Source organism: Molothrus ater, chromosome 1 (assembly GCF_012460135.2).
Source record: "Molothrus ater isolate BHLD 08-10-18 breed brown headed cowbird chromosome 1, BPBGC_Mater_1.1, whole genome shotgun sequence".
NCBI classification, from domain to species: domain Eukaryota; kingdom Metazoa; phylum Chordata; class Aves; order Passeriformes; family Icteridae; genus Molothrus; species Molothrus ater.
The window spans coordinates 6071521-6087387 of NC_050478.2; the positions used below are offsets into that span (position 1 = coordinate 6071521).

Sequence of the window (15867 nt, forward strand, 5' to 3'; positions counted from 1 at the left end):
CCTTTGACAACAAATATGAGGTGAAAAAGTAATGAAGGAGACAGCAGAGGAGCACAAAGATGTTTTTGTAATTCTCGTTTCACTTGACTTTTGATTGCTTTACTCTTTTTATCTGCAATTCCTAGAGAATCAAGTCAGGAGCGTTCAAAGGTTTCCTAGAGCAGAAGACAGGAGCTGACAGAAACACTGCAGCACAATTAGCTCTCACAGCACCAGGGCTCTGCCTTTGGAGGCTGTAAACTGCTCACTAGCTTGAATCCAGATTTACAACCCACCCAGGCAGGACACACAAAGCCAGGGCTCTGGCCCTTTGTGTGCACTCTGGGCACTGCAGCTGCACCCTGCCTTGCTGGATTTAAACAACACAGGCATTTGCAGGGAAGCTAACATAGCCTGTAGATTTCAGAATGTGCTTGTTTTTGCCCTTCTTGCAGCAAGTACTACTACAGGAAGCATTTGGTAATGAGATAACACAGGGAGAAGTGTAGGAAGGAAGGGTCCTTGAACTTTTTCCCCCAGCAGAAGAGCCCAAATGCATCTTCGATATGGTCTCAAAAACCATAATCTCTACAGGCACTTAGAGCATCTCAGCACTGGTGGGGAAGCCCCTGGCAAGTAAGAGCCTAATGCAGTGTCCCTCTCACCTGAATAGGGAAGATTTTCACTGCTACATAGTCGTTCATCAGCTGAGCCTTCCACACGCAGCCGAAGCGTCCCCTTGCCTTGATCTCCAAGAGCTGCAGGGGCTTTAGGCCAACCAGGGGAGAAGGGGGTGGTGGGCCAGGATCCTGCACAAGAGAAAAAAGCACTGTCACCAGCTGAAGCTGGGCTGTAAAATAAAAGGAGGGGAGGAATCAAGATACTGCACATGAGGAAAGTGTGAAGAAATAACATTTATTTAGCACAAATTATTTGGGTACACTGTTTGCAGGAAGAACAGCCTGAAATTCCCTGTCTTGCTTGCTCTGTAGGGTTTGGTACAGAACACATAAAACAATCTACACTGCCAAGTATCACTTTGTGACACTACTGCCTGCCATGCTCTGGGCAAAACCTGAATTCTCCTGTGTTTTCAAGGCAAAAGTTATTTTGGGTGTAAAGCACTGATGTCCTCAAGGCTACCTCCTGCTCAAAGTCGGAACCTTTAGATCTTTGTGACCAGAGAGCCAACTTCATCTAAAACCTGCCACTGCTCTTCCCTCCATTAGCATGTTCCATGCCACCCCAGCCATGGGCAGTGAACAGGTCTGTCAGCATCACACAGATCACATCTGTTTAAACTCTGCATTTGTCCAGGAGAACAATGTGACCCTGTAGGATCTGTGGGGTTGGAGCTCTGTCCTACCTGCTCTCAGATGGGAAAGGTTCACAATATCATAGAATGGTTTGGGTTGGAAGGGAACCTTAAAGATCACCCAGTTCTAACCCCTCTGCTAGGGGCAGGGACACCTTTCACTAGGCCAGGTTGTTCAGAGCCCCATCCAATCCAGCCTTGAACACTGCCAGGGATGGGGCAGCCACAGCTTCTCTAGGCACCCTGTGCCAGGGCCTCACCACCTTCACAGGGAAGAATTTTTTCCTAATATCTAATCTAAATCTCTTCTCTTTCAATTTGAACCCATTCCCACTGGCCCTGTCACCACATGCTCTTGTAAAAAGTCCCCCTCTGTCCTTCTTGTGGCCTCCCTTCAGGTACGGAAGGCTGCAATTAGGTCACCCCAAAGCCTCCTGCACCATTCTCTGAGGGTTCATAAAACCTGAGCTTCATCAGGAAAAGCATCTTCCCTCCTCTCATAGAGCTAGCAGGAACTTCATCTTGTCTTAGATCTCTGATGCTCTACAAAGCTGGCTGAAATCAGGCAATGGGTCTGAGAGTTTGGGAGGAAGGGCAGCCACCAAGCAGGGCTGTCTTAATTCCCTCGCTCAGCTATCTCAGACATGGTGGCAACCCCACCTAAACCCATCAGCCTGACACTTCCATGGAGGCCAACTGTGCTACCAGCTTCAAAAAGCAGAGAAGTGTTGGAACCCAGGAAATTCCTCTGGCTGCCCTGGAAGCCCTCCCTGCCTGGGGCTGTGAGTCTTCCAGGGCAGCCAGAGACCTTGGCACAGAGCCCAAGGCCCCTGTGCCTTTGATTTAGCCCTTGGAAAAAACGATTACCAACCTTTATATGAAGAACTACAAGTCAAGAAAGTTTAAGTAGAATGATAGTGAATTTATCACAGGGTGAAAAATAGATTTTTGAGTTTTTTAGAATGAGGGCTCAGGGTCCCAAGATGGAGGAATTTGGTCATGCCTTGTCCTTTTTCCTTCTTCTTCCTAGCCTCCATCTTCTGGGTGATGTTGGCATTTTTAGATTGGTTTAGAGTAGCATTGTCAGTACATTGCAAGGGTTCCATATTGCCAGAATTTTGTACCTCCTTGATGTTTCTTGTAGGCAGCTCCTCCATGCACTACCTCTTCCTTGTTCTTGCAGCAGCCAACTGACTCCAGTTCCCCCTCAACCAACCAATCCACTCTTTTATAACACTCTTATTGCCTACAGCTGTGGCCTGTTAAAATCAGGCCTGCTCCTAATCTTTGATAATTAACCCAGCTGCAACTCTTTAGGGGGTAAGATTACTTTCTATACTACCTTTATTTACTTATATTCTATCCACCTACAGAGTAGAAACTCACTGTGTAACATAGGTGATAGGTATTGGGAAGTTATTGTAAATAGTGTACGTGTAGTTTTTAGTATAAAAAGATAACATCACCTCTGAGGTAGTCAGTGTGCCTCAACCTGACCTGCACGACAGACCTCGGCTGGTCGGAGAAGGAATTTTATAGATAAGAAACAATAAACAACCTTGAGTCTGAGAACTGAAGAGCTCTGACTCCTTCGACTGCCAGGCTGGGAAAAGAGACTTTCTAACGCATCTCAGGATCGCTCTGATCAGCAAAGACTCCGAGAAGAAGAAAAGTTAGGCCACCTGAAAAGGGTTTTGCAAGTCCCAAACCAAGGGGAGCGAGTCCCTGACCTCAATGATGTCCACGTGGCCGTAGGGAGGCTTGCGGTGCCGGTACATCCAGAAGGCCAGCAGGATGGCCATGGACAGCACGGCGATGGGCAGCAGCGAGTACACCAGGATGTTCAGCAGCGACGGCGTCGGAGGCGGCGGCTCATATATGACTGTGAGGAAAGAGCAGGGTAAGAGAGGGAAAAGGAGCTTCAGGAATGCAGCAGCACTGCCAGCTGCACATCCAGAGGCGACCAAACCCCGTCTGTCCCTCCAATCCAAAGCTGGGTGGCATGTCCCATGATGATAGCCACAAGGGTCAAAATCATCTTTACAGTCTGATTCATACTGATGGGCAAACCTTTTCTCCTCTGTGTTTATGGTTTTTAGTCATATTTACACTGGGTGTCAGCAAAGTAAGCCTTGCAATGCTACATGGACCACCTTTGGTGTTGGATGGGGTGGCTGGCCAAGATCTGTCTCCACAGATGAAAAACATTCCACATGGTAGATGTAAAGGGGTATGACTAAAAACATAACTGTTTTTAGTCATAACTGAGGTACAGTGACACCAAGAATCTACATCTTTATACACAAGGTGATAGGGAGTGGCATCTGAAGTTTTGTCTTTGTTTGTTCAAGCCCAAAAATGCCAAATTTTATGCAAAAATCTATTTTTACAGAACCAAGAATTTCCAATTCTTGGGGTTCAAAGGATGTTTCAGGAAGGAATTTGGTCCAAAGACCCCATCCATCAGAGGGATTTATAATGAATTGTGAAAGATGTGGAGGAATGGTTTTCAGTATTGGCCAAGTGTCTACTGGCAAACTGACCAAAGAAGTTGAAAATTTTCAGGGCTTGAATGAGTTAAACAAATGGTATCTAAGCCTGATGCATTGGCTAAGGTTATCCAAACGTTGGTTTTTGGCTGATCAATGGGCAAAATCACATTGCTGAGGGCAAACAAAACAAAAAGACATAAAAATGCCACCAGATTAAACTCCATGTTCACAGTTCTTGTATGTAAAACAACAGCATTCATAAGGCTCCATGGTTTTCACTTCTCCATAGAAGTAATGTTACTAATGGAGTTACAATGGCCCAAACCACACTTTGCAAGCTGAGCCTCCATCTGACCTTTATTTAAGCTAGGTATTTCTTGTTGAGATACATAAAAGCAGAACATTTCCTCCTCTTAACCCTTCCAAATGTATTAAGACAGCACGAAATCCCTTGCAGCATTGCTTTACCTTTCACAGTGATTGACAAGTTGTCAGTTTTTAGTAAAATGCTGCCGGAGCCACAATCAAATGCACTATTCCCACAGTAGCTCTTGTTCCAAATTACATCAGTGTAGTTGAGACACAAACAATGGGAATACTAAATGGAGCCATGTTGCTATGTTGGAGACAGGGAAGGAAAAAATAGCAAGACTTGCCAAATTAAACAAAAAACTGTGAGAGAAAGAATATTTGCTACTAGGTTGCTACGGGTACATTAATAACAAGAGATAATATAACCCATGTAAACAATTAAAAAACTATCAGGACAGCTCAGGAAAATCTGATAAAGGTCTATTGGAACATCTCAGTAAATGCAGATAGCTCAAACCAACCTAAGGAAAAGATTCACCTGTTTTAATAGTTTTTATTGAATGATACTTTAAAAATTATACCTCTAAAAGAATCGTTGTTTTCCTATTAGCCTCTGAAGAAGGTCCTGCTATTACTTTTCTTCCTTGATGCATATCCACAGACTCTGAAAGCTGACACACACCCTTTCCCTTTCAATCCCCAGACCAACAAAACAGAATCAAATGCAAAAATCCCAGATGCTCAAGGTATCTGGAAACTCATGACCTGTGAATTTAATGAGGAAGGCATCAAACACCTTCTAAGAGTTTGAGGCTCAATCCATGCTATATAAATCACTCTGCCCTCCTCCCCTGTGGGATTTTGTTTTGTAACATCCCACAGTGAACTGTCCACCATAAAGGAAACCTAACCTTACTGATGGTATCCAGTGTTGGTACAGCCTTAGCCATAGAGTGAAACAACCAATTCTTAAAGAACTGCAGCAAAAGGATTTCTGACTTCATAACCAAAACATCCAACAACTCAATGTTGATATGAAGATGAATCAGGGGAGGTTTAGGGACAAATATTAGGAAAGGGTTCTTCACGCACAGGGTGGTTGGGCACTGGAACAGGCTCCCCGTGGAAGTGGTGGCAGCACCAAGCTCAGAGTTCAAGGAGCTTTTGGACAACGCTCCCAGGCACAGGGTGTGGATCTTGGGGGTTTCCTATGCAGGGCCAGGAGCTGGACTTGATGATCCTTGTGAGTCCCTACCAACTCAGAACTTTCAATGTTTCTATTAAAAGTCCTTGGAAAATGGTCAAGAAGAAGAGCTCCCAACTCCCCATCCTCCCAGTCACTCACCTTCTGGGCCGGTGACTTCAGGCAAGTGGGTAAATTTCTCATTGCAGTAGTTGCCCTCGCAGCAGCAGAAAAACACCTGAGGGTTTTCTTCTGTGGCTACACACTCCTGCCTGCACCAGGGACAGACAGACATGGAAGGAAGGGGAGAGAAAAACATTGTCAGCCAACTCCTGCCTCTTGCCTTTGGGAGCCAACCTGCCCCAAATTGTCCTCTCCACACACCTTTTCCTGCAGCTGCACTGCACAGACCAGCAGTCTCCACTTATGGAGAACAACTTGGCACTCAAACACCCCAGTGGATAGCAAAGACCCTTGAAAAGACTGCAAAGGAAACAAATGCTTCCATATGTACTGAGGGCATTAGATGGTGAGTAATAAATAACAGCCGCTGCTGCTAAGAGAATGAGAAGGAGAAAAACGACAGAGAGACGCCTCAGTCCCTGAGCAGTGACTTTCCCACAGCCCATATGAACACTGCCAGGGCAGAGAAGTATTTGATGATGCAATTAAAGATTGTGCCATAAAGCACACATGACGAGGGCTGAGCTAAGGCTGCTCTCACAGCCTTTAAGCATCACCAGCTCTGCACACTCGAAGGGCACCAGAAGCAGCAGCCACAGCCCTGCTGCAGCAGGAGAGAGCTGCAGGTCTGAGGGCATGCAGTGATAGCTCAAGGTAATGGTTTTGACTGAAAGAGGGCAGGTTTAGGTTGGATATTAGGTACAAATTCTTGACTGTGAGGGTAGTGAGGCACTGGAACAGGTTGTCCAGAGAAGCTGTAGATGCCTCATCCCTGGAAGTGTTACAAGGTTAGGTTGGATGGGACTTGGATCATCCTTGGGCCTGTGGAATGTATCCCTTCCTATGGCAGGGAGCTGGAACTAGATGATCTTTAAAAGTCCCTTCCAACCCTAACCATTTGAGGCTCCTATGATTCTCATTTCATTTCTATCGTTTTTAAGTTTAATTTTCAAGTGCTGTCCTCCTTCATAAAAAGCTTATTTCTACATAAAAACCTTTAAGAAAATGAGGTTGCAGCTCTCATTTTCTGCCTTTGCCTCTTATTCAGGTACTGCTACAGCCTTCCCAGCACTGAGATTTCCTTCCATGTTGTGCAAGGCCTTAGGGGACTTCCATGGATCAAACCTACTCCACTTCCACACATCCTCTGTCTCCCCACAGATCAATGCCAAAAGAGATGTGCAGTGATTTTTGCAGTACTTTACCTGTCATTTCTTTCTGTTTCTTAAATGCTGCTTCCCTTCCCTGCCACCTTTTGCTGTGCTATGCTCTGGTTTTAGTTAATATGGCTTGCAGAGCTGCTCTCCACAGAGAACTGTATCAAACTATTTCCTGAAGCCCAGCTAAATTATATGCATAACTTCCTTCCCTCGACCACTTGGAGGAAGTAGCAAAACAATCATAAGCATTTGACATTATTACTCATTTCTGAACCCATGCCAAGCCTCCCTTTCTGTGTTATCACTGACATACTGCCACGAGAAGAATGGAAAGGGCTCTCTTCAATCCCAGCCCTGGGTAGTTTTCAGTGCTTTACTCCCTTTGGGGGGAAAAAAATGGCTATAGCCAAACTGTCTCCTCCAAGGTCTCAGCTGGGAAGCACTTGGTTTGTTTTTCAGGCTCTCATTTTTTTCAACTTCAAAGCAAAAAAGCAGCCATTTGACTTATTCAAATGAACAAAGATGTTTCAACAAGTTAAACAGCATTTCCAGATGCTTTTTTGTGAAATCAGATAACAAGCCCTTTGGATTTAACAGCATCAGTGTTGGAGCCTTCAATAGAAAACACATCCTTTGCTAAATCTGTTGGTTAAAAAATCAAGCTAATGAGTGAAAACAGCCTGCTCCACATCTGCAGTTCATTATCCCTGTCTCTGAGTGAAGCCATCCAGGTATGTATGACATGTTACACTTAGCAAATCTTACAGCTGAGGCAGAGGGAGAGAAGGACACATTTTTCTGTGGCAGGGAGGGCACGTTTCAGAGAGTTTCACGTGCTCTGCAGGGGAATGTGAACATGACCTCTCCAGCAGGGCTGTGTAAATAAACGAGAGCACACAAGTCGATTTTTAAACACTACCTTTTTCCTATAACCTTAAATGTACATGTGCCACGTTCTTGTTTCCTCAGGATAAAGAACAGAGTAAGGAGCTGTCACCCTCAACGTCCCACCCTTGCACTCCAAAATTTTTCCACATTCTGGTGACAAAGGAGGCAGCACTTGGCACATCCCTTCTGCAGCAACCAGAATAGGGCCATGCCCTGCATCCAGGGACACAGAATACAGGTGCATCTGCCAAGGATGCTTCCAGAAACTCGGCATCCAAAAGTGCCAGAGACACAAAGGGCATCAGCACAGCACCACTGATCGAAAAATCATCTTCTTAGCCACTTTTGCCACCTTGGGATGCAAAACTGCCTGCATGGAAGTCTGCCAAGGGCACTCAAGGGAAGAGAAAAAAAATGAAAAGGACTGCATTTAAAGAGGGTTTATTCCATTATATAATTAAAGCTAAACTTTATTCCAAATGTTGCTTTTGATATTTGTACTGTTTTTTAATTCTCAGAAGGGCTTTTAGCTTTGCCCTGGAACTTGTGGCTTTGAAAAGTCAGGCAATGGAATATTGGATGCTCAATTCTAGGGCTGCAAAAGGCTGGTGAGGAGCCCTGGAAACTTTTTACCATTGTAACAGAGCAACACATTATGACAGAGTTTAAGAAACACTACATCCCTGCAGAGACACTCAGTGACAATACAAGTGTCACTGGATATGAGAGCAGGCACTGAAAGGAGAAATCTGTTTACAGTAAACACTTCTGCTTGCAAGTAGGAAACTACAGTGACCTTCTATTCTCAGAAGAATCGGCACTAAGATGACTAATGGGCCAAGGAGGATTGATTTATTGGGAAAGAATAAAAATTTAACTATATATAGAGCCTGGCTACTCAATTGGCAAGGGAATAGGTGTGGTAGGAAAGTAACTCTGGAGCTAATAATAGAGCAAAGATGAGGAACAACTTACAGTCGAGATAAGCCAAGACAGCAGGCACAAAAGCAGGGGAAGTGTACAGCACCAAAGGGAGAAAACACTGCAGCCATGGCACAAATCTAGCTCCAGCTTAACCCCACAGCTTAGCACCTGATCTTCCCAAAACTTTCAGAACGAGACACTACAAAGAGGCACAACTGAGAATTGCACAAGGGTGAGATCGACCCACATCGGTGTTATATCAAAGGAAATCCTTCAATTCTATGTTGCTAATCTTTATTGAAAGGGCTGGGCTTGGCTTGGTTGGTTGGTCCTTGGTTTGGGGTTTTTTTAACAAAAACCCTGAGCTCAGAGCTGCTCAATATTGTCCTTTTCAACCACAAAATTTCATAGGGCTGTTTTCTTTAGCTGCAATTCTTTTCCCCTTTGTAGAATTGCATCAAGGGAAGTGAGAAAAGACTAGTTAATTTTCCCAGCTATTTAATGAGGCTGGAGCCTTCGCACTACAAAACCTCACTCCTTTTCAGCTTGCTACAAGCAGTGACACACAAACTCACATTGCTTTTGCTCTCCACTCTTTCTCCTGGCCCTCCTCTTCACTCAGCCAAAGAACAGTGGAACTTTTTGCAACATCACAAACGTCAGAATATCTCAACCTCTAACCACCCCCAGATATCTGTGCTTTTCTAGACAGCTCCAAATGATTCCAAATTTTCACTTCTATCACCAAATGCTCCTGGAAGAACATATTGCTCTTCATTTGATGGTGCAGGACAGGTTTTTCAAAGAATGCCAGAATTATCAAAGCTTTGCTAGGGAAAAAACAAACAAAACAAAACACAATGCAAAACCCCTAGAAGTGATTTTTGCAGCTTCTATTTAGAAAGTCAAAGCAGGTAAGTGACAATTCCAAGAGCTGCTTTTGCCAATTAACTTGGACTTGCCTTCTTTCCCTCTATGCAAAAAAATCACGAGCTTTTACACTTAGAGGGTCGATTAAACCTGTATTTGGATAAACCAGCTGGGCTATTACCTGTCATAGCAGTTGAAGTCATCCAACCAGCAGCCTTTCTTCACCAGCTCAATGGAGCCCGAGTTGTTTCTCCAGGAGGCGTAGCAGTGCAGCCGTTTGTCCTTCTCCCCCTCGCAGCGCTCCACGCCGCTCTGGTTGGTCTTCTCCAGCTCCCAGTTGGCATTGTAGTAGATGCACTCCCTTGTCTCAGCCTCCCCGTGGCCTGGCCCTGAAAAATCAAGCCCCAAGAACATTCAGGTAAAATCGGAAATAGGGAATTTATGGCTCTGTTTTAGGTGATGCATGAGTTTGATTCCCTAGGAGCTGAGCAGCTCAGCAGTGAGAGCTTCAGCACAGCATGGAGATTATTCTTCTCCTCTGGGGTGAGGTGGGAGATGGAGAGGTCAGGTTTGCCTAAGCTCATGGCAAAGTCAAGAGCCAAGCTCAGACCTTCCCAGATCTCCTCTGGAAAATGCTTCAGCCTTAGGACCCTAAAACAGGGGATGCTTGAGGCAGTGCATGCCCAGGAATGTTTAACCACAGAAACCTTGTTTAGCAAAGACAACCTGCCAGGGTGCTACTCAATGCTTGCTGGGATGTCATGCAGTGGAGTTACTCTCTCTCTGCACCACTACTTTGGGAAACACCACCTAAAAATACCCAGTTTCTTCCACGGATGTAACTGAGAACAGATAATATTCATCCTGCAGAGGGGGGCCAGACCAGTGGCCATTCCTCACTTAGATCCTGGTTCAGGCTTACTTGGGTAAGACTCCACATGATAAATGTAATGGTTTTAACTGCATTTGACACAGCTCACAGTGCCTTTCCATCCAAGCAAGACCTTCAGCAACAGAAAATTCTGTTCCCCAAACAACACTGGCCACCCCAAATGGATGCTTGGCCACCACAAACAAAGCCAGTGGGTCTTCCCTCCTTTAAAGCCTTGTACCAAAGGACTGTGGAGCTCCTACTGCCCTCAGGGGAACAATTCCCCCATAGCCACCATGTGGCAGAACTGAAATTCAATTGCAGACGCATCCATTAAAACCAGAGTCAAATAAGGGAACACTGATATTTGCAGGTGACCTGTTCTGTCCTAAACCTTAGAAATCCTCTCTTCACCTGGAAATACTCTGCTTTGTGGCATTTTGAGGATTAGTTTAAAAGAAAATGAAGAATGAAACAAACACATGTCTTGTAAGCATACAAACACAAAAGATACCATGAGCCCTGTATCATGATGGTTCTGTAAATCCTGAAATGCCCTGCAGCCATCTCTCCTTGGGATTACCCAACCTAAGGTAAGGTCAGGCCTGGCCATTATTTTGATGGATTGCAATCATGGAAAATGTAGGTATCTCAATAAAATGTGTTGACAGCTGGGTAGAAAACACAAATAGGTCCCACAGGATGGTGAAACAAAAGTGCTGTGCTCCCAAAATAGCCAGACCTCTGTGAAGCCTAGAGCTAAATTTCTAGTTAGAAAACCACAGTTCTGAATAAACTAGGGGTGGTGGGTCTAACCTGCTCCCAATCCCAACACCTGGACTCAGCACTGGGTAATTTTCATGGCATGGAGCAAATTCATCGCACTAGGAAGATCTCTTTGCAAGCTGCTGAGGTGTTCAATCCTTCAATAACACTTTTTAGGAGGACTGCTTGATCTGCATCGTGGGAGAGACTGCAAGGGAATAAGGGTATGAGAATGTCATAAAGCTGACTTCTGAAACTGGAAATTATATTCAAAGCACACACGAACAAGAGCTCAATTTCAATAGCACCTGCAGGTTTTATCAGCTCTTGCAAAGCTCCATCAGAGTTTTCCTCTGACAAGTTGCTTACAATAATGAAAACAACCTACCAATATCCCTCTAACACAGAACAATGTCAATATTGACACTCCTTGTTAAAGCCTTGATATTTGTTCTCTTGATACTTACACCGTGCTTCTTTAGGGCAGATTAAGCATTTTTGCTAAATACTGGTTAAATCAGCAGGAAGGTAAAAGAGCTTTCTCTTGTGTGTGGGGGTGGAGGGCAATATCTTTTTATTTATAAAGGAAATAATAAATATCTTAACTGCATAGAATCATAGAATGGTTTAGGTTGGAAAGCATTTTTAAAGGTCATCTAGTCAGATACCCCTGCAATAAGCAGGGACATCTTTAATTAGACCAGGTTGCTCAAAGCCCCATCCAACCTGACCTTGAATACTTCTAGAGCCACCACCTTTGTGGGCAACCTGGGCTAGAGTTTCACCACCCTCATTGTAATAAGTCACATGGCTTCCAGCTGGTACCTGACACCTAATCCTCACTTATCATCTTCTCCACTCCTGGAAATACACTTTGTAATATCATTTCTATCATCCCAAACTGAATATCACTTTTGATCAAGACAGAAATTTTCTCTCCCTCCCCAACTCCGTCTCCCAGCAAGCTGGAAGGTTTAATGAACAATTTCACTGGAAAACAGCCCCAAAATCTAATCCTAACTCAGCCACCATCATCTGCAACCTCAGGCAATATTGTGTAGCCTCTGTTTTCCCCACCATAAGCGACAGCCAATGCGACGCACAGAGCCGCAGTGAGATTTGATATTTCCACTGTGCTTTGGAAAGGGAATGTGGAAAAGATGTGAAGCAGGAGCTGTATCGGCTCTGGGACCAGCAAACCAAGGCTGCTAAATCCTGTGTTGAGCCCAGGCTCCCTTCCCCCAAGACAGTTGTCTTTTCTGGAACAAGTTTCAGCTGAAGAGTAAGAGCTGCTTGCAAACACGCAAACCCAACTCTGCAAACAGCGACCGCGCCAGGAAAAAGGCCTTTCCCAGTTTCCCCCCCGCTGTTAAAGTTTAGATGATTTGAATAAAAGCATGCATAAAGTTTGAGATGACTAAATAGATGTATGCTTTCTTTATAACAGCTCCTAAGGATGCTTGCATTAAGAAGACACTTTAAAAACCTGTGTGTTTGTTACCTGCTCTCAGATCTCTTTAAAAGCCATTTGGTAGGATCCTCGCCCCGCTGGGTGCTCACGACTGCAAGAAACCCTTCTGTTTGTACCCAAGATGGTCTCAGCAGGAAGGGGCATGGCTCCAGGTCTGGGTATTAATTTACCTGCTGCTTTAGCTCATCAAGAAACACTCACACCTTGCTCTGTAATGGATCACGCAGAGACCAAAGTTTGCAGCTAACTGCCTGTTCTGCACTCGCTGCTGTAAAACCCTCACTGAACAGAGGGAGGGGGAGTCAAAACAGGGGCTTGTCCCTTTGAGAGAGAAAGGTGGTGACTAAGAGAAGGAAATCTGAGCTTTGCTCATTCATCCACAGAGAGCTGTGTAGATTTTTCTGCCTCCTCTTCCCCCATTGAGCAATGGACACCCCCAAGGCCACCGTAGGTCTGTAAGAAACACTGAGCTGGACATTAGGGAATGGTTTTAAAGGAAAAAAACATTTAGATTTGATATAAGGATGAAATATTTTTCTCAATGAGGGTGATAAAACACTGGAACAGGTTGCCTAGGGAGGTGGTAGATGCCTCATCTCTGGAAACATTCATGGTCAGGTTGGACAGAGCTCTGAGCAACTTGATGTCATTGAAGATGTCTCAACTGCAGGGGAGTTGGACTAGATGCCCTTTAAAGGTCCCTGCCAGCCCTAACTATTCTGTGATTCTGCCAAGTGACAAAGGCATGGAAAACCATGTCCTGCTTCTCATTTCAAGTTGGTAAGAAGAATCAGAGGGTGTCCCACCAAATATATGTGCAGGAAGCACTTGTCTCCCTCCACTGACACAGCTGATGCATCAGCACAACAAGGATTAGACTGGGCTGCCCTGTGCCCCCAGCAGTGCAACCTGGCTCAAGAGTGTTGCTGTATCAAACCTGAGCATCTGACAGGAGTAACACCATGAATTTTGGCCAAAAGGGCCTTTCCTGAAACAAAAGTCTTTCAGTGCAGTCACAAACCACAGCTTGAGACAGATTAAAGGGGTTGTGCCCCCACAGTCCTGCTCTCCCCCTCCTTACTCTTGTAATCTCCCTCTTAGCAGCCTTGGTACATCGGAAAGCTCTTGAGTGCCTTCATTTGGTGGAACTGCCTGGGTAACATCCTGCCCATTTGGGAAGACAAATAAACACCCCAGAGAACTGCTCAAATTTTGGCAAAAAATCAATGGAACTTGGGTGCAATGAAATATAAAATCTTTGCTAAGCAAATGTTTGAAGATTGCTGTTGGAACCTGGTCTCATTCATTGGGCCCCCATTCCTCTCCTGCCTAAGCCTATTCCACCAGCCACAATGCAAAATTTGGGAAGAAAAAGTTGCAAAGCAGAAGCATGTATGTGGGGCAGGAGCATGGACATGGGGCAGGAGCACAGCATCCCCAGCACTGCATCCTACTCTCAGCCCCAGCTCTCTCCATAGGAAAGAGCCTCGTGCCAGCAGCCAGGCAAAAACAATCAACTTTTTAATATCACAATCCACAAATAGTCATTTAAGCAATAAAGCCTGAAGTCCTGTTTGAAATCAAAGTCTAAGGAAGAATCAGGCTTTGCAGGAGCAGATGGGTTTCTGGCATCCCACTGCATCCACCCAGCGCTTTGGGGATGACGCAGCGTGGCTTGTCCCTGAACAAAAGCTGCACAGAAATACCTTTACACAAAATACCAAGCCTAAATAACTCCCATACATCACACAGGCAGAGGGAGGCTACCCACCATCACCCATTTTTGGGTGGAAATCAACTTTTTGACCTCAGTCCTGAGGAGCTGTCATTATGCTGATTCCCCTGGGTCAATTTTCTGCTCCAAATGACTGGAGTATCACTGGGTTTCTGCCAAGCAAGACCCCCAGCACCCATCTGAGGCACATAATGATGGGAAGAGCAGTCGAAGCACCATGCGACATGGGAAGACCTCTCGCCTCTACTTGGGAGTTACAAGGCACAGAGGGAGCTCATTAAAAAAAGATCCTCGTGAACTGAAGGACTTCAGCCTGCTGAGACATGGGACCTTGCTGCTGATCTGAGACTAAACCCTGCTTTCCTAATTTGGAGTCGCTGACAGATCACTGAGAGGCTGTATCATTATCCAACAGCTTCTAAATTATAGCCAAGATCCAGTGTAGCAACTTCCAGGTCTAGGTGTTAGCAGTTGCCAGGCTCCTAACTCATAATTAGATACATAGGGAATATCTTCCCCAAGGCTGAAGGCTGCTATAAATCTCAGCTCTTTATCTCTGCCTGTCCCCTTTTGAAAACCTAAAATGAAAGTATATAGGAAAAGATGGGATGTGTCAAAATAGTCTGCATAAACACTGAGTGATTTACCAGACAGTCTGTTTGCCTGACTGTCAAAACCACAGGGCTTTCTATATGAAGCAGTGTATGCAACTGAAGTTATTTGCAAACACTTCGTTATGTCCCTATATAGCTATTTGTACATGCAATTTTATAATATAAAACGGCAGAGATTGTGCACTGAATTGGGGTAATTGCCCTCTAATTTGGAGGGTAATTGCATGTAGCAATTAAGCAACTGCGGATGCATTCTTGCACGTGTGATTATGGAAGTTGGGCCCTTTGTTTGAGGTTTGGGTTTTGCTTTCAAGAGCTCTCCCTCAAACCATGGCAGGGGTGAGCAGAACTGGGAAATCAGGAGCTGCTGGGAGCTCACCTTGCAGTGCAGCATCTGCTGGGATGAGCCACTCACCCCCTTCCCAGGCGATGCTAAACCAGCTGCCTCCAAACCCACAGCTGCATTTTGGCACAGCCTTCAGTGGGGGACCACAATCTAAGCATGTGTGGAGCACTCTCGGAGGCACTGGTGGGGAGGGAAAGGCAGGGAAAGAGGGCTGCTGCCTCCCTCTGCCAGACACCTGCCCAGAAATCACGTGCAGGACTGCAAATGAAAGAATTTCAAATAGTTGTTGCTAGAAATTCAAAATCAAGCCAGATTGAAGAAGGCTTGCAACTGAGAATGTTTGGAAAATGTTGCTCTGGAGAGACCACCCAGTTGCATCTCTCCAAAACAAATGTGAGATTTCTAAGCCTAGCTCCAGCACTTATTCCCCAAGCAGGGTGATTTCATTCCTGCTGTACTTACATAATAGGGGCTAAATACATTTTTAGGCAAAGCATCAAACTCGTGATGACATCTGTGGTTAAGCACGTAACTGCACAGGAGGATTTGGAGACTTGTTGCTTTTATCCTCCTGTTCTTTCACTAAAGTCTTTAAACAGCAGAGCAGAAACAAGCCCTTGTGACTCTGCAGAGCCTCTTTCTCCAGCCAAAACTTCACCCACCTTTGGGGACCTCAATGGCAGAGATGCCCCATCCATCTAGCTGGAGGGAGGGATGGTTAATTAGAAGGATTTATTCCTGCAAAATGTTTTGGTTCTT

General features: G+C 45.1%; 1 protein-coding gene across 1 annotated transcript in view; it reads right to left on the minus strand.

The window, feature by feature from the left end:
• The window catches only part of ACVR2B (activin A receptor type 2B), a 112042-nt gene that overhangs the window by 22029 nt on the left and 74146 nt on the right, over positions 1-15867 (minus strand). Inside the window, exons 2-5 of the mRNA XM_036379130.2 lie at positions 9488-9695; positions 5444-5553; positions 3025-3176; positions 645-788 (exon numbers count right to left, since the gene is read on the minus strand). Coding sequence (XP_036235023.1) covers positions 645-788; positions 3025-3176; positions 5444-5553; positions 9488-9695 — 614 coding nt within the window. The remainder of the gene's footprint in view (positions 1-644; positions 789-3024; positions 3177-5443; positions 5554-9487; positions 9696-15867) is intronic.